Genomic DNA, 23,939 nt, shown 5'->3' on the forward strand with positions numbered 1-23,939 from the left:
GCCCTTTGATGGCACTCACCTTTTTGACGAGAAAGGAAGATACTGCGTTGGAGCGTTTAAGGACTCGCGGGCCATGGCCAAGTCCTTAGGCCTTTCGGCCACGCGCACTCCTTCTGCTTTTGGCTCCTTTCGTGGCCCAGGAAGGGGCGCCCAAACACGTACGTTTCAGAGCCACAAGCCTGCGCAGCAACCGTCTCAGCGCAGCCGTAGACGTGGGACCCGCAGAGGTGGGTCACGGGGCCAGCGGGCGGGTCAGTCCACCACCTCTCCTGCCGCCCCTGCTTCCAAACCTTCCTAGTCTGGTGTTTCAGGGCCACCAAACGCTAGTGGGTGGCAGGATTCGCCATCACCTCCCCCACTGTATCTGGGGGTCCGAATATACCACGACATCGCGAACCTGTTAGACGGTAATATAGGGCGTTGTATAAGGGCTCTGAAGGGGTGTATGACCTTCTGGGCCTCCCTACCGTTGTCGGTGCAGGGCCGGGTTGCACTATTAAAGATGGTGGCTCTGCCTCGGCTGCTCTATTACTTCCGTACCCTGCCACTCTGGATCCCGCAGAGGATCTTCAAAGATTTGAAGACGTTGGTTATTGGCTTCCTGTGGGGGACCGGACGGCGGAGGGTGGCCTTGACTACTCTTATGCGGCCCAAAATCGAGGGAGGGTTGGCGGTCCCTGATTTCGAATTATATTACCTGGCGGCACAGCTACAAGTTTTGACGCAGAACGTTGCTAAATTGTTTAGAGGCCCGGAACAAGAGAGGGGGACCGGCATCCAAAGACACATTTTATCTTACATTGTTATGCAACAGAAACTAGACCTGAGAGGCCTATCCATAGAGGAGAGAACTCTTCAGCTGTGCTGGCACAGGAGTATGAAGAGAGCGAAAGCAGCGCGACCGTATGCACCGAAGATCCCTCTGGGGATGCTGACAGCGTTGCCGCATGGCGGCGACTGGTCCCCGTTGGCGGAGTGGGAGGAGCTGGGGCTGCAGATGGTGGGGGACCTCTATGTCGACGGGGCGCTTGCCCCCTTCGGGGTGTTGCAGGAACAGTTTGGCCTCCCGGATGGGAGTTACCTCCTGCATGCGGCGGTGAGTGCGGCGATACAAAAGCATTGGAGGGAAGGGCTGGTGGAACCTACCGCAACCCTGACCTGCCAATACGTGATGATGGCGGCGGGAACGATTAAGGCGGTGACCTGCCTTCACTCTAGACTGTTACATGAGGGACTGGAACCGCTTACAGCATTGAAGGAGAGATGGGAGGACAGCATAGGCAAACCCATTCCGGACACGGTCTGGAGCCACATTATGCGGAGGACGTGGAAGGGTAGTAGGAATGCCCGTTTTCAGCTGGTTAATTTCTTCGTACTCCATAGGGCCTACCTGACCCCGGGAAAGATTAGACAATACTTTAAGGTGCAGGATGCGGCGTGCCCGAGATGCTTAGCGCTTGGGGCCGAGCTAGACCACCTTCTGTGGGGGTGCCCGAAGCTAGGGACGTATTGGGCCGAGGTGGGAGAGCTTTTGAATGCAGTCACTGTAGGAAGGTGGATATCTGACTATGGTTACCCCCAACTTTTTGCCTAGTGTCTAGCTGGTTTTTCGACTTAGTTGGCCTGAGATCCTGCCATTCAGGGTCTCAGGCTGTCTGCTCTCTCTGTAAAATGGACTCCATGTACCCTAGGTACATAACCAATTGGTAAGGATCACCTTATTGGACCCTGTACAGTGTACCCTAGGTACCCAGGGCATAGGTGTACCCTAGGCCTCCCAGGGGCTGCAGCATGTATTATGCCACCCCTGGTCTGGCCTTCCAATCAGACACAACTGGCTGATCACTCAGCTGGGGCAAGGTCGTGTAATCACCCCTTGCTTAGATATAGTATGCCTATATCTACCCTTATATATAGACACATGTGTACCTATCAGTCACTCCTATGGCAGGCCTTAACAATCCTGGAGGCAGAGTGCTTGGTAACATGTGAGATGGTGCTCTAGCATGAGCTGAGCCTGTCTGCAGCTTTCGGAACCATGTCCTTATAGCTGTTCTACGATATAGCCTACCATATACTCTTAAAGTGCCTTATAATCTTAAACGGTTATGGTAACTATGGTTGGGCTGTATCAAAACATGTCGTGTAAGGTGTCTAACACTTTGGAATAATACCCCCATACCATTTCTGGTGATGAGGATATTATTCCTCCCTTCTAGAGGGAGAGACATGTTAAAATCCTACTTTGCTGTGTTAGCCTCTGACCAAAGCCTCAGCATCACAAAATGGATGCTGCTGCCACGACACAAGTCTGACCTCCTGCAGCTGGGAGTGATCCCAGCCAGGGAGGCCTGGACAATAGGTTTCCTGCTTGGGGAGGTGCTAGCACCTCCCCAGACAGCCTTTAGTGTATTGGGGCAGGGTGGGCTGAAAGGAATGAGACATGCCTGGGGCACACAAGGTGTTCCTTGCATAGTCCAGTTCAAACCGGCGCTGGGGCACTCCAGCCCCAGCTCTGGCGCGAAACTGGACAAAGGGAAGTGGGTGTAACCACCCCCTCCCAGGTCCCACCCATAAGGCGTGACCTAGCAGGTATCCCAGCCCCCCAGATTAGTATAAGAGTGGGAGTTGGGCCTCAAGACTTTAGATTATCCTGAACCTGCAAAACTGAACAGAAACTCTGGACCTTCGACATTCGACGAAAGAAGAAGACTGAAGAATCTCCCTTGTAGCCAAGGAGTGGCTACCCTGTGCAAACAGGCACCATCAAGTGACTACCCTTTGCTTTGTGAAACGTTCGACGAGGAACCGACTGCAGAGCCCGACCAGAGCCTTGATTTCCAGACTTCTCCGACCCTCATCCACATCTGCAGCAGAGCTGAGATCCGTGGAGGCGACGAGCGACGTGGGACCGGCTACCTGGGAAAAGTGGCTAGTAACTTACAGCGCAGCTTCTGAGGTACCCTCGAAGTTGTGCACCGGGGATTGAGAAGCCCCAACCCCAAGCACCATCTGCACCGAAGACCAGCCCCCCACACTCCACGAGTCCTGCGTGGGGCCCTTCAGCATTTTCCTGCTTGCCGCGTCTGTCCGGTTGCTTGCCCGCTGGCTAGTGGCCTTTGTGACGACGCTCCCTAAAATCTTCTGCGCTGGTTTGGCTCCTCCAGACTGGCTCCCGCTTCTCTGCAAAGAAGAAGCACCCCAGACCTTCCTGGTCTGCACCAGAAGCAAGTCCCTTGTTCTTCGTGGGTTCCGCTTGCCAAGGCTTGGTGAGTCCTAGTCCAACTTCGACGCCGCCGACAGCAAGAGCCTTCGTGGGACAGCTCGCCTCCTGGTCCTGGTCGTCCTCGACGCTTCCTGGTCCTCCTGGCTCCAGCGACAAGCTTCACCTTCACCTGCAACTCTTCACGACATCGCCTGGTTCCTTCCTGGTTCCACGTGGTCACTGGCTAGTGACCTTGACTCTGTCCCTTCTGCTTGCAGGTTTCTTCTCTTCGTGATCCCAGCCTTGGGATCCACCGGACACTCTCCCCTGACTGCCTGTCAGCATCTTTCTTCAGGCATCCATAGGAGTCGACGACGAAAACGACGCATCTTCACCCCTATGCACCCGCAGCCTGTGGGCTAGGTAACTTGGGTACTCCGGTGCTCATCAGGATAGTGACTATCCTAGTGTCTAGTTTTCAAGTCTCAACTTCCTAGCTACTCCGGAAGTGTCCTAAATCTATCTATTTCTAAACTGTAACATTGCTATTGACTTTTACGCATTACGCGTGAGTGTTTCCACTCTGCACACGAATCCCGTGGGCCTCCCACTCCCTAACTAACGCTAGTGTAGTGTAGCCCCAGCGATTCCCTAGGTCTAGGCCTATTCTATTTCCGTGACAGTGGTTCTTATACCACTTATTTAGTATATGGTTTGCGTGGCCCCTAGGGCCTAACTGTATTACTTACCTGTGTGACTTACTGTATGCATTAATAAGACTGTGTTGTACTTACCTCTAAACTCATAAAGAGTGCTGAGGGTTTGCTTAGAATAAATACACTTTATTTTATATATATATCTGTTGTGGTGTCCTTTCATTTGGTATTCAAGGGATTATATATGGTATCACAGCTGGCTTCACATGCCATTCAGAGTTTAGCCTAAGACTGCTCTTGTCCATGCTACCACTAGGATAGCTGGTCTATAAGGTTGACTTTACAACCAATCACCATAAGGGTATTTGGACTGATATAAGGTGTACACTATAACTAGTGACATCATACATCAGGCCAACTTCTCACATTGGTGAGCAGCGGTTGGGATCTGAGCTTGCTGTTGTAATACCATTGTAATCTTGAGATACTAAATTGGAAGATCACACAGATATTGTCTAGGTACATATAACATAGTTTATAATACTTAAGTCCTACTGGACTTAGTAGTTGTAGGGTGAAGGGAGTAACACACCCTGACTACAACTACTAGAGAGGTTTAGTAGATACAACTAGTGTAGGTAGGTGCACACACCACACCCTCACTAGAATCATGCCCCTGGATGGAGATCACACTGATGCTCCCTCAGGAGAGGAGAATCCTAGACAGGTTCCCTCTAGGTATGATGCATTCACATTCCAGGAGATGAGACAATTGTGTACCTCCAGAGGAATAAAACAGGGTGCAAACCCTACCCTTAGACAGCTAGTGGAGCTTCTGGAGGCCTATGATGCTGAAAGAGCTGCCAGGGATGGTGCCACAGCTGTAGATAAGGGTCTACCCACCACAGATGAGTCAGATGGGACTTCAGAGGAAGAGGTAGACAGCCAGAGCCAAGTAAGGAGACTTAGCCAGGCTAACTTAAGCTTACATGGGAGTTTGCATGGGGTCCCCCCATACAGACCCACAAGTAGGCATTCACAGAGAAACAGGAGGGACAGATCCCCTTCAGGGGAATCCATCCACTCCCATGTCTCTAGCATCTCTAATGCTTCCTCTCACAGGGGAATGACTTCACCTGAGAGAAAGGAGCATAAAGCCAGAATGAGGGAAGCTAATCTGAGGATTCAGAGGGAAGAAATTGCCCTTGCCAAAGAGAAGCTTGCTCTGGCTAGAGAGCAAAAATTGTGTGGGTCAGAACCCACTGGTGGCAGCAACATTCCTAGAGATAGGGATAGGTCTTATGACCATAGAAACCTAAGCAAGATAGTCCCCCCATATCAGAATGGGGATGACATCCACAAATGGATGACTGCTTTGGAGAGGGCCTGCAAAGTACAGCAGGTACCCCAAAGTCAGTGGGCAGCTATCTTGTGGCTCTCCTTTTCTGACAAGGGTAGAGACAAGCTCCTCACAGTCAGTGATGAGGATGCAAACAATTACAAAGTCCTGAAGAGTGCTCTGATAGATGGGTTTGGCTTAACCACTGAGCAATATAGGTTGTTGTTCAGAGACACCCAGAAGACACAGACACAGGACTGGTCTGATTTTGTGGATTGTGCCACTAAGGCTTTGGAAGGTTGGTTAAATGGCAGCAAGGTGCAGGACTATACAGGATTGTACAACTTGATTATGAGGGAGCAGATCCTTAATAATTGTCAGAACCAGCTTCTCCATCAACACCTGGTAGACTCAGATTTGACCTCTCCCCAAGAATTGGGAAAGAGGGCAGATAAATGGGTCAGGACCAGGATTAGGCCTAAAAATCAGGGTGGTGACCAAAAGAAAGATACCACCAAGCCTCAAGAGAAGGGTGGGGATAAAGCAAAAGAGAAATCTTCCTCAGGGCCCCAAAACTCCACACAGGGTGGTGGGTCCCAAGCTCCCTCCTCTACCACAGTTAAAAAGCCTTACTGCCATGTGTGTAAAACACCTGGGCATTGGAAAACTGACAGCAGTTGTCCACAGGCTAAAAACAAAACTGTTCCTCCAACTACTCCTGTCACACCACCTATTACTGTCAGCAGTAATCCCCCAGGTGGTGGGAGTGCCCCCAAAAATTTGGTTGGGTTTTCTTGGGGAACACAGGGGGATCCTGGCTTAGCCAATTCCCCTACAGCAGCTACTCTTGTCTGTGATGGTGGCATGGGGTTTGCCAACTTCACTGCCTGTCCCAACACTTTGGGTAGGTACAGACAGGAACCCTACATCAATGGTAGAAAAGCTGAGGCCTACAGAGACACTGGAGCTAGCATCACTATGGTGGCCCATAGGCTAGTTCCCTCTGAGCAGCTTTTGCCTGGTTTCTCATACCAGGTAACTAACATTGATGGCAACCAGAACAGTCATCCCATGGCAGAGGTATGTCTCAGCTGGGGAGGTGTCACTGGCCCTAAAAGGGTGGCAGTGTCTCCAACCTTGCCTGTGGACTGCTTGCTGGGGAATGACTTAGAACTCTCAGCTTGGGCTGGAGTTGAACAAGACACCCATTCCAAAATGGTAGGCCTTTCCAAAAAGGGTAGTGGGGTTGTGCCAGTCACAACCCCTGTCCAAGTAGCTTTCCTCCCTGAAAAGGTTGGAAGGGCAGTGGTAGCCACAGCCCAGGCACAGACAGACTTCCCTGTAGGGACTGGCAGAGCTGTGACAGTCACAGCTCAAACACAAACTGAGTGCCTTCCTGAAAAGGTTGGCAAGGCTGTAATGGTCTCAGCCCACACTCAGACTGATATAGGTGTAGTGAAGCCTGAAACTATGGATCACTCCACACAAACAGAGAGTAGTGGGGAGGAAGAAAAGTCTCCCTCTCCCCAGACATTAGGAAAAGGTCAGCCTCCTCAGGGATCTGACCTCACCCCTTGTGAAGGAACTGCCCCAGAGGTAGCCAGGCCTGGCCTGGCAGAGCCTCTGATGTCAGTGGCCCCTTCCAATGTGGGACCCAGTCTGGTGCAGGTAGCCTGCCTCTCTCTACCCTGCCTCAGTCAGCCCAGGGCTGCAGAGGTCAGGGAGGCCAGTGGACCCCAAGAGGGCCCCTGTCCACAAGAACCCCCCCTTCAAAAGAATGAGGATTGCCTGGTTAGTTGCCCTAGCCAGGTGATGGGTAAAAACATTCCTGAGGGATCCCCTTCACAGGTAGTTAGGGACCTCCCCCAGAGGGATTCTGTTGGGCACAGGCAAACATGGGACCTTAGGGCCCCAAACCTGACCTGTCCCTCCAGTAAGCCCACAAAAGGGACCCAGCCTCCAGCTTTAGGTAGCCAGAGGCTGACCCTGAGAGCACAGTGCAACTCAGTTAGAGAAAGAAAGGCATCCATGGTGAAGGATGATTGGAGGAAGCTGAGGCCTCACTTTGAGGACACTCACTTCAGTACTCCATCTCAACACCAGCCTTTTACTTTGCAAAGACACACCAAAGGTAGAGATTCCCTATGGTGGAGACCCTATGATATCTTTAGGATGAGGGATTGCTTAGTGGACCATGAGACAGGGGGTAACCATGCCAGTGCTGGTTCTTCCTTATATGGCCACTCAGGCAATAGAGGCTTACCTTGTCAAGGCCAGCCTTATCTCCTTTCGTTTGGGGGGGGGTTGTGTAGGAAGGTGGATATCTGACTATGGTTACCCCCAACTTTTTGCCTAGTGTCTAGCTGGTTTTTCGACTTAGTTGGCCTGAGATCCTGCCATTCAGGGTCTCAGGCTGTCTGCTCTCTCTGTAAAATGGACTCCATGTACCCTAGGTACATAACCAATTGGTAAGGATCACCTTATTGGACCCTGTACAGTGTACCCTAGGTACCCAGGGCATAGGTGTACCCTAGGCCTCCCAGGGGCTGCAGCATGTATTATGCCACCCCTGGTCTGGCCTTCCAATCAGACACAACTGGCTGATCACTCAGCTGGGGCAAGGTCGTGTAATCACCCCTTGCTTAGATATAGTATGCCTATATCTACCCTTATATATAGACACATGTGTACCTATCAGTCACTCCTATGGCAGGCCTTAACAATCCTGGAGGCAGAGTGCTTGGTAACATGTGAGATGGTGCTCTAGCATGAGCTGAGCCTGTCTGCAGCTTTCGGAACCATGTCCTTATAGCTGTTCTACGATATAGCCTACCATATACTCTTAAAGTGCCTTATAATCTTAAACGGTTATGGTAACTATGGTTGGGCTGTATCAAAACATGTCGTGTAAGGTGTCTAACACTTTGGAATAATACCCCCATACCATTTCTGGTGATGAGGATATTATTCCTCCCTTCTAGAGGGAGAGACATGTTAAAATCCTACTTTGCTGTGTTAGCCTCTGACCAAAGCCTCAGCATCACAAAATGGATGCTGCTGCCACGACACAAGTCTGACCTCCTGCAGCTGGGAGTGATCCCAGCCAGGGAGGCCTGGACAATAGGTTTCCTGCTTGGGGAGGTGCTAGCACCTCCCCAGACAGCCTTTAGTGTATTGGGGCAGGGTGGGCTGAAAGGAATGAGACATGCCTGGGGCACACAAGGTGTTCCTTGCATAGTCCAGTTCAAACCGGCGCTGGGGCACTCCAGCCCCAGCTCTGGCGCGAAACTGGACAAAGGGAAGTGGGTGTAACCACCCCCTCCCAGGTCCCACCCATAAGGCGTGACCTAGCAGGTATCCCAGCCCCCCAGATTAGTATAAGAGTGGGAGTTGGGCCTCAAGACTTTAGATTATCCTGAACCTGCAAAACTGAACAGAAACTCTGGACCTTCGACATTCGACGAAAGAAGAAGACTGAAGAATCTCCCTTGTAGCCAAGGAGTGGCTACCCTGTGCAAACAGGCACCATCAAGTGACTACCCTTTGCTTTGTGAAACGTTCGACGAGGAACCGACTGCAGAGCCCGACCAGAGCCTTGATTTCCAGACTTCTCCGACCCTCATCCACATCTGCAGCAGAGCTGAGATCCGTGGAGGCGACGAGCGACGTGGGACCGGCTACCTGGGAAAAGTGGCTAGTAACTTACAGCGCAGCTTCTGAGGTACCCTCGAAGTTGTGCACCGGGGATTGAGAAGCCCCAACCCCAAGCACCATCTGCACCGAAGACCAGCCCCCCACACTCCACGAGTCCTGCGTGGGGCCCTTCAGCATTTTCCTGCTTGCCGCGTCTGTCCGGTTGCTTGCCCGCTGGCTAGTGGCCTTTGTGACGACGCTCCCTAAAATCTTCTGCGCTGGTTTGGCTCCTCCAGACTGGCTCCCGCTTCTCTGCAAAGAAGAAGCACCCCAGACCTTCCTGGTCTGCACCAGAAGCAAGTCCCTTGTTCTTCGTGGGTTCCGCTTGCCAAGGCTTGGTGAGTCCTAGTCCAACTTCGACGCCGCCGACAGCAAGAGCCTTCGTGGGACAGCTCGCCTCCTGGTCCTGGTCGTCCTCGACGCTTCCTGGTCCTCCTGGCTCCAGCGACAAGCTTCACCTTCACCTGCAACTCTTCACGACATCGCCTGGTTCCTTCCTGGTTCCACGTGGTCACTGGCTAGTGACCTTGACTCTGTCCCTTCTGCTTGCAGGTTTCTTCTCTTCGTGATCCCAGCCTTGGGATCCACCGGACACTCTCCCCTGACTGCCTGTCAGCATCTTTCTTCAGGCATCCATAGGAGTCGACGACGAAAACGACGCATCTTCACCCCTATGCACCCGCAGCCTGTGGGCTAGGTAACTTGGGTACTCCGGTGCTCATCAGGATAGTGACTATCCTAGTGTCTAGTTTTCAAGTCTCAACTTCCTAGCTACTCCGGAAGTGTCCTAAATCTATCTATTTCTAAACTGTAACATTGCTATTGACTTTTACGCATTACGCGTGAGTGTTTCCACTCTGCACACGAATCCCGTGGGCCTCCCACTCCCTAACTAACGCTAGTGTAGTGTAGCCCCAGCGATTCCCTAGGTCTAGGCCTATTCTATTTCCGTGACAGTGGTTCTTATACCACTTATTTAGTATATGGTTTGCGTGGCCCCTAGGGCCTAACTGTATTACTTACCTGTGTGACTTACTGTATGCATTAATAAGACTGTGTTGTACTTACCTCTAAACTCATAAAGAGTGCTGAGGGTTTGCTTAGAATAAATACACTTTATTTTATATATATATCTGTTGTGGTGTCCTTTCATTTGGTATTCAAGGGATTATATATGGTATCACAGCTGGCTTCACATGCCATTCAGAGTTTAGCCTAAGACTGCTCTTGTCCATGCTACCACTAGGATAGCTGGTCTATAAGGTTGACTTTACAACCAATCACCATAAGGGTATTTGGACTGATATAAGGTGTACACTATAACTAGTGACATCATACATCAGGCCAACTTCTCACAGTCACTGACCGGGAGGTGGAGTTCGACATGGCGGCATGTCTACTGCTCTGGTTCCCTCACACGGCAAAGACGAAAGTGACGAGCAAATTCATTGACCTAGTTCTCATGTTGGCCCAGAGAGAAATTACATGGCACTGGAAATCCCGGGAGGGCCCATCAGTTGGGAGATGGATGGCTGAGCTGTTGAAATGGTCTCGATGTGAGAGTGTGCTTAGAAGGCGACAGGCTACCAAGGCGGGTGACGAGAAGGGCTTGGAGTGGGCGAGGGCCTGGGAGATGATAGTACAAGCTCTGCAAGATTACCGGCTGGAGCGTACAGAGCACGAACGTTCGGAGGGCGGGGTTCCATGAGGCTTGGGAGACTACATGCAAAACCCGAGGAATGGCAAACATTAGCGTTAGAACCCACAATCATGGCCCACATCAGCAGCAGTTGGGGGGTGGGTAGGGTGGAGGGGAGTTGTTGGGGTGTTGTTGTAGTGTTTAGACGAGCGCCGACAGGAAGGGTCTATGATTGCTGACCATAGGGGACCGGGGCTCCAGGGCAGCTCTCCTTGGGCACCTAGGATGTGCGTACTGATAGGCCTTAGGCACTGCTATCACGGGAGGGCACTGGTGTGGACTGAAGCTGTGGACACGGACAATACTGGTGCCAACCACTCTGAGTGATTGATTGTAGCTGGCGGTGTTTTTGGGGAGGGAGTTTGATGGGTATAAACGCAGATACTATATTAGGCTGTTGACCTGACATCTCTGTGAGGTGATCGCCATGATACTCTGAGTCTCTGTACTAGTACGCCGCCTGGCCCCCGGGATGTGGGCTGAATGGCTGTGTGCATTGCTATAACGATGGGTGTGCTCTGAGATAACATGCGTGTACAGGTTGACTTAATGGATGCCTTATTCATAATTCTGCATTAAAAACATGTTTTAAAAAAAAATAAAAAATCACCTCCCCCACTGCCGCACCATCACTTCGGACAGGTGGGTTTTACAGATAGTCCGAAGGGGGTACTCCCTCCCCTTTGAGACTACCCCTCCAGCCATGCCACCTCAGTACCACCGTATGTTGGGGGATCACTTGGCACTTCTCCAGCAGGAAGTTGCGGCCCTCTTGGCCTAGGGGGCCATCGAGCGAGTTCTGACGCCAGAAGTAGGTTTTGGTTGTTACTCCCACTACTTCTTGATTCCAAAGAAGGACAAGGGCCTGCGTCCTATCTTAGACCTTCGTAACCTCAATCGCTTCCCCCGGAAGGAGAAATTAAAGATGCTCACACTTGCTCAGGTCTCCTCTGCCCTAGACCTGCAAGACTGGATGGTAGCGGTGGACTTGCAAGACGCTTATTTTCATATTCCTGTCCTGCTGGCGCACCGATGTTACCTGCGGTGCACGGTAGGCCACAAGCACTCTCAGTTCAACATGCTCCCTTTTGGCCTTACCAGCGCCCCTCGGGTGTTTACTAAAGTGATGGTGGTGGTTGCAGCTCATCTGCGCAGATTAGGGGTTCCAGTCTTCCCCCTATCTCGACGACTGGCTGTTGAAGGCGGGCTCGCCCCAGGCAGTCGTCTCCCACCTCCAGACGACGGCTGACCTCCTGCATTTTCTGGGGTTCTCCATCAACGTGCCGTAGTCACATCTGAGTCCCTCCCAGAAGCTCCTCTTTATCGGAACGGTCCTGGACACGGCGCAGTTTCGGGTCTATCCTCCCGTACAGCGGGTTCGGGATATTCAGGCTCTGATTCTGATATTTCAGCCTTTATCCCGAGTTTCGGTCAGGATGGCTATACGGCTGCTGGGTCTGATGGCCTCCTGCATCCTGCTGGTGCATCACGCCAGGTGGCAAATGCGGGCTCTGCAGTGGGACCTGAAGTTCCAGTGGGCGCAACATCAGGGCAACCTGTCTGACCACGTCCTGATCTCAGAGGTCACTGCAAAACAGTTTCAGTGGTGGCTCACGGACCGCGATTGTGTCAGTGGCAGATCCCTCTCCCTACCCCAACAGGAGCACGTGGTGGTGACGGATGCGTCCCTCTTGGGATGGGGGGGTCCACATGGGAGAGGCAGAGATCAGAGGCCTCTGGTCTTTGGCGGAGTCCCGGCTCCATATCAACCTATTGGAGCTGCGGGCGATCTGGCTTGCACTGAAGGCATTCCTTCCCTCTGTCCAGGGAAGTGTAGTGCAGGTGTTCACGGACAACACCACCGCCATGTGGTATTGTAACAAACAGGGTGGGGTGGGGTCGTGGACTCTTCAGGAGGCTCTGCGCCTCTGGTCATGGCTGGAACATCAGGGCATCACCCTGGTGGTTCAACATCTGGCGGGCTCTCTGAACGCCAGGGCGGACGAACTCAGCCACCGGTGCAAGATGGATCACTAATGGCGTCTGAACACGGACTTGCGCAAGGCCTCTTTCGGCAATTGGGAGAGCCTTTGTTAGATCTATTCGCCACCGAAGAGAACACGCAATGTCATCAGTTCTGCGCGTTGGAATTTCCAAGGCGGCACTCGCTCGGAGACGCTTTTCGTCGCAAGTGGAGTTGCCGTCTGTTATACGCCTTTCCGCCTATACCACTTCTGCCCAGAGTGCTGAAGAAGATCAGGCACCACCGGGCCCAAGTAATCCTTGTGGCTCCGGATTGGGCACGAATATACTGGTATCCCGAGCTACTCAGTCTGTCAATCGATCCCCCAATTCGACTGTCTCTTCAGGAGGACCTTCTGTCGCAGCAGCAGGGGACAGTCCTTCACCCGAACCTGTCCAGCCTCCACCTCCATGCGTGGAGATGGAGCGGCGGCAGTTGATGCCATTTGACTTGCCTCCTGAAGTCTGTGATGTCATTCTGTCAGCCAGGCGTCCCTCCACTAAAACGGTATACGCCTGCAGGTGGAACACATTTGTGACATGGTGCACAGCAAAGGCTGTGGATCCCCTTTCTGCCCCTCTTTCTGAGGTTCTCCTCTTTCTTCTTTCCCTGGCCCAGCAGGCCTCTGCTCTGGTCACCATCAAGGGATATCTTTCAGCTGTTTCTGCCTTCTTACGGCTTTCTGATCAGCCTTCTCATTTCAAGTCCCCTGTTGTAAATAGATTCCTAAAGGGCATTTCTCACATGTTTCCTCCCTTTTGCAATGCCTCAGTGGGACTTGAATCTGGTGTTAACCTATCTGACGTGCGCTCCCTTTGAGCCACTTCATAACTGTCCTCTTCGCCTTCTGACTCTCAAGACTGCTATCCTGGTTGCCATCACCTCTGCCAGAAGAGTGAGTGAGCTCCAGGCTCTTTCTTCTAAACCTCCTTTTCTCTCTGTCCATCCGTACAAGGTTGTTCTGAGGACTCGCCCTTCTTTTCTCCCTAAAGTGGTTACTGCCTTTCACATCGGCCAGTCTGTTACCTTGCCCACCTTCTTTCCACCTCCGCATCCCTCGAAAGAGGAAGAGGCTCCAGCGTCTGGACACAAAACGTGCGCTCTCCTATCTGGACTGCACAAAACAGTTCCGGGTGGACGACCAACTCTTCGTTGGCTACACGGGCGCTAATAAGGGGCGGGCAGTGCACAAGCGGACCATCTCTCGGTGGGTCGTTTTGTACATTAAGGCCTGTTATTCCTTGGCTAAGAAGGATCCTCCTGTGGGGCTGAGGGCCCATTCCACTCGGGCCATATCGGCTGCTACTGCCTTGGGACAGGGAGTCTCTCTGCAGGACATTTGTCAGGCAGCAACGTGGGCCTCGCTGCACACCTTTGCCAAGCACTACTGCTTGGACAGCCAAGTCCGGAGAGACGGCTTCTTTGGCCGTTCCATTCTCCAGGACTTCCTGGTGTGATCTTGGTTCGCAGACCCACCACCGGGGTTGGTATTGCTGGGTTATTTATTCTAAGGTAAGGCATCTAACTAACGTGTTTCTTTCAGATGAACAAGTTACTTGCCTTCAGTAACGATATATCTGTAAGAAACATTAGTTAGATTTCTTACCGCCTGGCCATCCTCCCCGTTCTGCGAACTGATATCTAGGGTTAAGGTTATCCCTTTCAGGTCCCTAGTTTCATGGCACCTGTGTCGGTTTTTTGCATGGCTCTGCGTTCCTGGCGCGGAAAGCTATGTACAGAACTGACAGCGCGCGAGGGCGGCGTCTAAGTACTCCAACGTCATCCCGGCGTTCACAACGCAGACGATGGACGCGGAGTCGCAGACGACGCCTACCGACGCGCAAGGGTACTGCTGACGAAAAATCTTTCCGGATCCAGCCTGACGCCTGGGGATATTCTAAGGTAAGGAATCTAAGTAACTAATGTTTCTTACAGGTATATCGTTACCGAAGGTAAGTAACTTGTTTGACACAACCACTCAACGCAGACCTACTAAACAACACAAAAGTAAAACAATGACATACCAAGAGCCACACTGCACAACCTACAATATAGCACTAGAGGAAAAAGCAAACCAACATTTTTGTTTTCCATATAATGTTGTGCTGTCCTTGGCATTATTTTGGCAGTTCGTTATATAATGGTAATATTTATTAACTGAATGAGGCTGTCCATGACATGTTTGTTCCTTCCATGGCATATTGATGGTAATTCTTGATATGCAGCTGACTCCAGTCCCGGGAACTGCGGTATAATAGTGCTACATGGCTAGTTTGTGGGCATTATAGGCACAATGGTGCTCTGCCCTGGTACAGTACTCACACTTGCATAATGTTTGTAATTCTCAGTGTTTTAACATCATCACTTCTGTCTTATCTGATCTCATCTGTTAATGTAACTTGTCTGCATAAAACCACGCTTTCAATCATCTAGCCAGCAGTCTATTCATTTACGTTCAGCCATTCATTTATGCACTCACACACAGCCTTGTGAGTCAACGAAGAAGTATTTATACAGAATAAATTACCGGACCTGTTGGCAGTAACAATGCTTTAAAAAATGTCCTTGCCTTTTAGACTAATAGAACATTCATAGGTTGGTTCTATTGTTACAGTTGTCTCATGCAAGTGGTGATTAGTCTTTATTTGAAATGTGAAATTATGATCCAGTGACATGGAGGCTGATTCCCATGAATGATTTTTTCAATCCCCATGCTTTTAACTGTTAGCTTTTAAGAACTCTGCAGCTGCGTCCTGATATTAAATGTGGATTCAACACCTGTACTTTTGCAGCGTGCCCTTGTAGCACAATACAGCATGTGCCCTGCATTTATATTTTAATGACGTGATAGCTGTCCTATAATGAGATCTTAAGTTTTTTATATTAAAACTATGCATTAAAGCTTTTACATTCATAACATTTTTCAAACATGATAAAACCTTATGTAAAATAAAATGTTATTTGAGTAAACTATTGTAACCTTAGTGTGTTAGTTAACAGCAGCCCTTTAAAAAAAAATTTTTTTAGGTCTGCCTGGGCACCGAGAAGTTGAGGTGAAATATATTGACTTTGGCAACATTGAGAAAGTAAATGTGAAAAAATTGCGCAAAGTGAAAGATGAGTTTCTGAGTGTACCTCAAATGGTAAGTCATTTTTCGGTTGTAGTTTTCAATATTATCTAAAGTGTGTAGTACTAAAATTCACTTTTCAGTGTTTAGTTATTTTTTTGTGAATTTTACATTAACTTACCCCTCTTGCCACAATTCTATTATTACCACGAAATGAAGAAGCCGCATGTTTGTACTGCTTATTAGTTTAACTCCATTCTACTTTCCCTTTCCATTTGTTTTCTACCCATCAGAATTATTTTTCATTCATTCCAGAATGTTGATACTACATTTGCCTATATTTCTAGGTAGTGTTTCTTTTAAATATTTGTATAACTTAATGTGGTAACATACATAGCAAATTACAGAATTATTTTAGTTAATTAGTTGATCATATTGCTTATTTGAATACCTGTATGACAAATTGACTTTACATTAATACCGTGTTGTTTATCCAACTATGAATGCCTCACCATTTTAATATCTGTGTTTCACACACACAAAAAGCCTGTAAACTATGGTAAGTGGTAACACCCTGCTATACAACTTATTATCCGTTGGCGTCACCTCTGCTCCTCCGGCGTAAGCAAAAGTGATGGTGGTTGTTGCTGCCCATCTTAGAAGGTCAGTAGGTCCTGTATTACTGTGCATCCACGATACGCTACTGAATACAGGCTCACTACAGTCATCCCAATATCATTTGATCTCACCATAACTCAAAGTCCTGCCTGCTTTCCTCACAGAGGATTCCACTCATTGGGATGCTCATGGGATGCTCATGGATACAGTGAGGTTCAAGGCCTTTTCACCACCACATGAGCCTATGACACCAGGCATGAATCCCTTTGTTTTAGGATCAATCTGGGATCCTGGGTGTGGGTGGCTGTGGCTGTGTGCTGTGTGCTGTGTGTGAGAACTTCGGCAGATGGCACATGCGGGCTCTGCAATGCAACTTGAAATCCCACTGGGCCAAGCATCTATTCTGCCTTTCCGACTCTATCCAGGTTTTGAGGAAAGTGGCCAAATATCTGCAGTGATGACTGACCATGCACAATCTATTCTGTGGCAGATGACGACTTCCTTTCCTACCTAGATGTTTGACAGGGGTGACGGGTGCAAAACTACTGGTTTAGGCGATAATCTTGGAGAAGGGAGTATCAGGAGCCTCTTTTCTCCAGCTGAGTGTCAGCTACACATCAGTGTGCTGGAGCTATAAGCCATTCGTTTGCCCTGAAGCCTTTCATGCTATCTATCAAGGGGATGTTGGTGAAGGTTCTCATGGACAACACCACCATCTCATACTTCAACAAGCAAAGTTGGGTCCTATGGTCATTGTAAAGAGGCTTTGCATCTCTGGTGGTGGCTATAGTGACACAACCTCATTCTAGCTACTAACTACCTAGTGGGGGTCCCTGAATGCCAGAGTTAACAAATTGAACAGGCGTCACCTGGCAGATCACTAGTGGTGGCTGCTTCCTTAGGTGGTACAATGCAAATGTGATCATTGATGAGAGCCCTGTCTAGATCTAGTCACCACTTTTGAGAATGTGCAGCGTTAACGATTTAGTGTAATTGAGTATTTGTGCAAGCATTCGTTAGGGGATACATTCCGACTAAACTCCTATAAACCTTCCCGCACTACCTCTACTTTTCCAAATTCTGTAGCAGATCAAGTACAACTGTATCTAAGTCATTCTAGTTAACTAAATTAGGCTAGGAGTGTTTGGTACCCAGAATTTTTGAGCATATGCATCTGCTCCACAATCATGCTGCTACTTGTGTGTGATGGACCACCTGTCTCAGCAACAAGAAAGCGTCCTTCGTCTAAACCTCTGCAACTTATACCTTCATGTGTGCAGATTGAAGGGCTGCAATTGCTGGTGTTTAACCTGCCGTCTGAGGTGAACGATGTCATCCTTGTAGCCAGTCGCCCTTCTACATAATCCATCATTGCTGGAAACTAGGACAAGCTTGTATCCTGGTGTGGTACCCGGGGACACTCATCGCCTGCAAGCGAAGCTGGCAGACTTTTGCTTTGTCTTCCTCCCAACAATTTCTTGTAGTGGGCACTGTAAAATGTTATTTGTTGTCTATTTCAGACTTTCCACGTTTACCAGACCAACTGTCCTTGTTTAAATCTCCAGATTTGGTACAGTTAAAGCTTTGACACAAATATCCCCACCCAATCAGAATGTGATGCACCAATGGGAGTTTAACTTGGTCTTGACATTTGCTATGTGTACTCCCTTTGAACCAATGCATGGTTGCTTGCTGCGTCTCTTGACTCTGACAACTACTTTCCTCATTGCGATTTAAATGAACTAGAGTGAGAAACTTTCAGTGCAACTACCCTATAAGGTCACCTTCCCAGACAAATGAGTGCTCGGCAGCCTTTTTTTTTTTATTTTTTTTTTTACCCAAGGTTTTGTATCCCTTCTGTGATGGGTAGTTGATGACTGATGGTGTTCTTTGCTCTCCTCGCCCCTCATGGAGCAGGAGTGGCTCCATCAATTGGACCCCAAAAGAGCCTTGAGTTTTTAGGTTGATCGTACCAAGTTCTGAGGAGTGGATTATCATCTCTTTGTGGGGTTTTCTGGAGGAGAGGAGAGGAAGGCAAGACCGTGCAGAAGAGGACCCTGTGGAGGTAGATAGTCCTCTGCATCAAGATGAGCTATGCACTGGCCAAGAAGCAGCCCCTAGTAGGTCTTACAGCCTTTTCCAGTGAAGATAAACCCAATAAAACAGCTTTAGCGCAAGGGATGCCTGTTGTTGACATCTGATGAATTATGGGGGTGTGCTGCGCACTCCTATTTGCGTGTAACCTGGTTACTCAAGTGGAATGAAAAATTTCCTAGCTAACGTAACGGAAATTTTCAATTCTATTAAGGACTCGGAGGCGAGGATTATGCTCTATCTTTCTTTAATTCCAATAGCAGCACTTCAAAGTTAACAAAAAAACCACTGTTCCCATGAACCATAGGGAACATAATCCAAAACAATAGTGTCCATGGGTAGACAGTCCGACATCCATGCACCAATCACAGGGCTCCTGGAGGTATGTAGTCCTCTGTTCTTATCCATTCCTCCTCTTTCGATGCTGTAGGCCAGCCAGTCCCAGAACCTCACGAATATTGTTTGCCAGAATCGCCTGCAGAAGCAAAGAACAGCGTAAGCGAGAACCTTGGTTTTTTTTTTTTTTTTTTTTTTTTTTGAAACCGTTTATTGCAGGTTGTAAAAGTTACAGGTATGGGCCTACAACCACCCGGCCGGCCGCTAGAATGACAAAAGCATATTGCATACATACAGCAAAAGTCTCTCGGCAGTGCAGAGCAGTGAAACAGGAGTAATCAATGGTGCAGGCCACACAGCTCCAAGCCCACAGAACGGTTCCCTTTTCTTGAAACAAGACAACACCAAAAAACCACACCCGCAAGGCAACCCGCGATCCAAAGTAACAGCACGTGCTCCATAAGTGGGGGATCCAAACCAGCAGCAGAACTCTGAGGAGGGGAATGGGAGTAGGCCAGGGACTGGGGGACCACGCGCCCGCGGCCGAGGGAGGGGGGCCGTCTAGGGAGACGGAGCAGGCGAGGCAGCCGGTAGCAGTGGTGGCTCACAAATACCCCCGCGGTAGGCGTTCCAGGGGCCCCAGAGTTTCACCCACGCCCCAGGCTTACCCCTCGCCACATACACCACCTTTTCACGAAACATACACCAATCCATATGCTCTTTCCAGGCCGACACCGCAGGGGGCCTCTGGGATCCCCACAATTGAGCAATGTCACGCTTAGCTATCATGTATCCCAGAGTCACCCACCGCGTCTGCGGGACCGAATAGTCATTTGGTTCCCATACATTCAGCAAACATCTCCTCGCTTCAGGCAGCAGCGCGACACGCGTAACCACACGCAGGACCTCATGCACACCACGCCAGAATCGCTCCACCTTCGGGCACTCCCACAGTATATGCATGAAAGTCGCCAGCGCACCACAGCCACGCTTACACAGTCCGTCACCAGCAAAACCCATACGCAGAAGCCTTGGCCCCGTCACGTAAACCCGGTGAAGGATCTTGAGCTGGACGAAACGAAGGCGAGCCGGGATGGCCACCTCTTTCGGAGAGGCCACCGCGGAGATCCAATCCTCGTCGTCCAGCTCCAGCCCGTCGGCAACCCAGGCCTCGCGGAGACTAGTCAGCAGGCACGATCTATCGTTGATCAGTTTTTTGTATATGAGGGAGATCGTGCTGTCCGGTACATGGCCGTCCAGCACTCTGTCCTCCAGGGGGGAAGACTCCGGAATGGATGCGACGTCCGGGAAGACGGAGCCCAGCGCATGGCGGACTTGTAGGTACCGAAAGTACTCACTGCCCTGCAGCTGAAACTCCGCCTGCAACGTCTCAAAAGTTTTGAATCCCCCCCTCGTCCAGAGATCTCCCACCGTGCTGATTCCGATCGTGTCCCACTTCTCGAAGCCCTTCGACGTCCATAGGGAGCCCAACCTCTCAGACGCATACAGCGGTGACGCCCGGGTCAAACGATCCTTCCACCCCATAGCTGCATTAGCCGCGTGCCAGACACGCACCATAACACGCGTCGGTCCCGTCAAACGGGAGTCGGGCGCGCCAGAGTAGAGCGCGCGATTGTAATCGCCACCGGGTAGGAGCATTTTATCCATCTCAAATGCCGGGTTCAAGGCGGGCCCATAAAGGCCATGATTAATTGCAGCTAGTTGGGAGGCCCAGTAATACCGTTTAATGTCCGGGAGGGCGACCCCCCCATCGTACCACGGGAGCGTCAATTTAGCCAGAGCAATGCGCGGCCTCCCGTCCCAGAACAGGCGCCGCTGGAGGCCCTCCACCTCACGGAAATAGCGTGCCGGGACCAAGTCCATAGTATTCTGGAGGGCGTAGAGGAATCGCGGCAGGGACATCATTTTGAACAAAGCCGCTCGGCCGAGCGGCGAGAGCGGCAGACGCCGCCAGCGCACCACGTCCTCCCTCAAGCGCTGGAGGGGGGGCAGCAAATTCCGCTCATAGCGGGCCTCCGGGTCAAGTGTGATATAGATACCCAGGTACCGTAAACCTTGGGAGGCAATCTGGATCGGACAGTCCCGTGGTAGGGCCGGAGCCTCCCCGGAAAGCACATAGACACAGGATTTCGCCCAGTTGATGACCAGGCCTGAGTTGCGACCGAATGAGCGCAAAACATCAACCAGGACGATCAGTGAGTTACGCGGGGAAGCGAGATACAGAAGGATGTCGTCAGCGTAGAGGGACACACGGTCCTCATGCTCGGGGGTCCAGCGGAGACCACGGATAGAAGGGTGCCACCGCAGCCACTCCGCCAGGGGCTCCAGGGCCAGGGCAAACAGGAGAGGCGACCGGGGGCAACCCTGTCGCGTACCCCTCCCCAGCGCGAATGGGGCCGAGACTCGCCCATTCACTACCACCTGCGCCAATGGGCCCGAATATAGCAATTTGACCCAGCTAATGAAACCCGGGCCGAACCCGAATTTCGCCAGCATCGCCCAGATGTATGGCCATTCAAGCGTATCAAACGCCATGGTGGCGTCCAAGGACGCCAAGATGGCCGGCTCCCGCACAAACGGGACACGCGCGAGCACCCCGTGCAAGCGCCGCAGATTGAGCGCCGTGTTGCGGTGCGGTATAAAGCCAGATTGGTCTTGGTGGACCAGGTCGCCCACCACGCCAACCAACCGGTTGGCCAACACCTTGGCCAGGATTTTGGGCTCCGCGTTCAAAAGCGAAATCGGCCTATAGGATGTGACCCGTTCACGGGGCCTCCCCTCCTTGTGGATCACCACAATTGTGGCCAGGCGCTGGTCCGGCGGGAGGGAACCCTGCGAGTGGGCCGCCAGGAACATCGCGCGCAGGTGGGGCGCCAACACATCCGGGCGTAGCTTGTAGAGCTCGATGGGAATACCATTGGGGCCCATGGCCTTGCCGGATGCAACCGAGCGAATAGCCAAGGCAATTTCGTCCGAGGTGGGAGGGGCGTCCAGCGAATCCCTGTCCTCCACCGTTAGGGAGGGCAGTGCGATGTCCCGAAGCAGGGCATGGGAATCTTCCTCCGAGCAGGGGGAAACCGGGGAGTAGACTTCGCGGAAATAATCCGCGAAGCAGGAGACAATGGCTTCCGGCTCGGTGACACACGCACCATCAACACTCTCAATCAAAGGCACCACGCGGCTCGCTCTCTCCCTCTTATCCAACCACGCAATCAGTTTGCCAGCCTTATCACCCACATCATACAATCGCCCCTGCTGCTCTCTACTGAGGCCCCTGGCCGCCTCCGTGACAAGGGCCCGATAGGCCGCCTGCTTTAGGTGTAGAACATGCAACTTGGCGTCTGTTACCCCGCTCCCCAGGTCACCCTCCAGTTCTGCAATCTCGGCCTCTACCCGGGTCACCTCCTCCCGCTCGAGCCGCCGGGCATGGGAGATAAAGGAGAGGGCCTCCCCTCTAAGGACTACCTTGAAAGCCTCCCACAGGGAGATGGCGGAGGAGACCGACCCCACATTCTCGTCGAAATATCGCTGTAAGGATTTGATCAAGTCTGCACGAATGGTGGGGTTGCGCAAATACCATGCGTTGATTGGGGCTACCCTGCCATCCCCCCTCGGGAAGACATCGAAATGCAACAACAATGGGGAGTGGTCTGAGATACCCCGCGCTAGATGGCGCACCTCCCCCACCCTCCCTGCATGGGCCGCCGGGACAAGGATGTAATCAAGCCGCGAGAGGCTACCATGGGCACCCGAGTGGAAGGTGTACTGTCGCAATGCGGGATGCTTTAATCGCCAGCAATCCACCAGGCCCAGCGTGTCCAGAAGGCCGGGGAGCCACGCCTGTGCCCGGGGGAGGTCCCTAGGGGGATGGCGATCCATAGACCCAGAGGCTACCGCATTAAAGTCCCCTCCAACCACCAGCAGGCCACTCGGAAGGTCCAGAAGGAGGCGCCCCAGGTCCGCGAATGTGGTGGCTTGTAACCCAGGCGGGACGTACACTGATATAAAGATAAACACTCTACCCTCCATTCTTCCCACCAGAACCGTGTAGCGTCCCCTCTCATCATGGCGCACCTCATCAATCTCCAACGGGAGCGAGTTCTTGATCATAATACCCACCCCCCGCGAGCCCGAGGTGAAGCCGGAATGTGCCACCAAACGATATCCCCGCCGATTCATTGCATGAAAGGAGTTACCTATAAGGTGCGTCTCCTGCAGGAAGACAACATCTGGTGAAATACGTTTTAAGTACTGCAGGACCACACCACGCTTAATCCTATCCCCCAGGCCGTTAACATTCCATGACAACACAGTCAAGTCCCTACCCCCCATCATACGTCGAATCAATCGGTCGTCCCCCATCGAGCATCCTAATAACAACAACATAGTAGCGGGTTTGCCCTGCGGTGCTAACAAACAACACACCCCCCCCACCCCCCGGTCCCAACAGAACTCCCCCCTCCCTGCACCCCTGCATGAGCCCAGACAGCCCCCCCAAAGTGCAGTGTGCCTGTCGCCCCATAGCTAAAATACTAACTAGTCCCCCAGAGGAGGAGGGAAGCCCCCAACAGACCCCACGCGACCTCCATAGGAGGGGAACATGCGCAAACAATAAATGGTGAAGGAACAACGTCCAGAGCAAGGCCTATTCAGTCACCCCTCAATTCTGATCCGGCGGGCCCTCATCGCCAGCCGCGCCCCCCCCGCCCCCCCGGCCCCGATCTCCAGGCAGAGTGTCCAGCCAGTCCCCAGCCGCCTCGGGCCGTTCGAAGAAGTGCGTGCGACCATCCACCTCTACCCTCAGCTTAGCTGGAAAGAGCATTGAGTACTTGAGGTTCAGGTCCCTTAGGCGACGTTTAACCCCAAGAAAGCTCTGTCGCTGCTTCTGGACCGCCGGAGTAAAGTCTGGGTAGAAATGTATCTCCATGTTGTCAAGCTTGACCGGTCCCTGTTGCCTGGAGGTCTGGAGGATAGCATCTCTGTCCCGAAAATTAAAAATCCGGGCGATGAGCGGCCGCGGCGGGGCACCAGTCTTAGGTCTGCCCCCGGGGACCCGGTGAGCACGCTCCACCGCAAAAAGCTTACTCAGCCCCCGGGGCTGGAGATGGGTCAGGATCAAATCTTCCACGAAAAGATCCGCCGCCTCCACCTCTCGTCCCTCCGGGACCCCCACAATACGGACATTAT

At 51.6% G+C, this 23,939-nt stretch overlaps 1 protein-coding gene across 1 annotated transcript in view; it reads left to right on the forward strand.

Annotated features, from left to right (window-relative positions):
- RNF17 (ring finger protein 17) overlaps positions 1–23,939 on the forward strand; it is a 2,644,767-nt gene that overhangs the window by 1,484,083 nt on the left and 1,136,745 nt on the right. Inside the window, exon 21 of the mRNA XM_085621540.1 lies at positions 15,643–15,758. Coding sequence (XP_085477666.1) covers positions 15,643–15,758 — 116 coding nt within the window. The remainder of the gene's footprint in view (positions 1–15,642; positions 15,759–23,939) is intronic.

The sequence above is a fragment of the Triturus cristatus genome, chromosome 8 (genome assembly GCF_964204655.1).
Source record: "Triturus cristatus chromosome 8, aTriCri1.1, whole genome shotgun sequence".
NCBI lineage: Eukaryota > Metazoa > Chordata > Amphibia > Caudata > Salamandridae > Triturus > Triturus cristatus.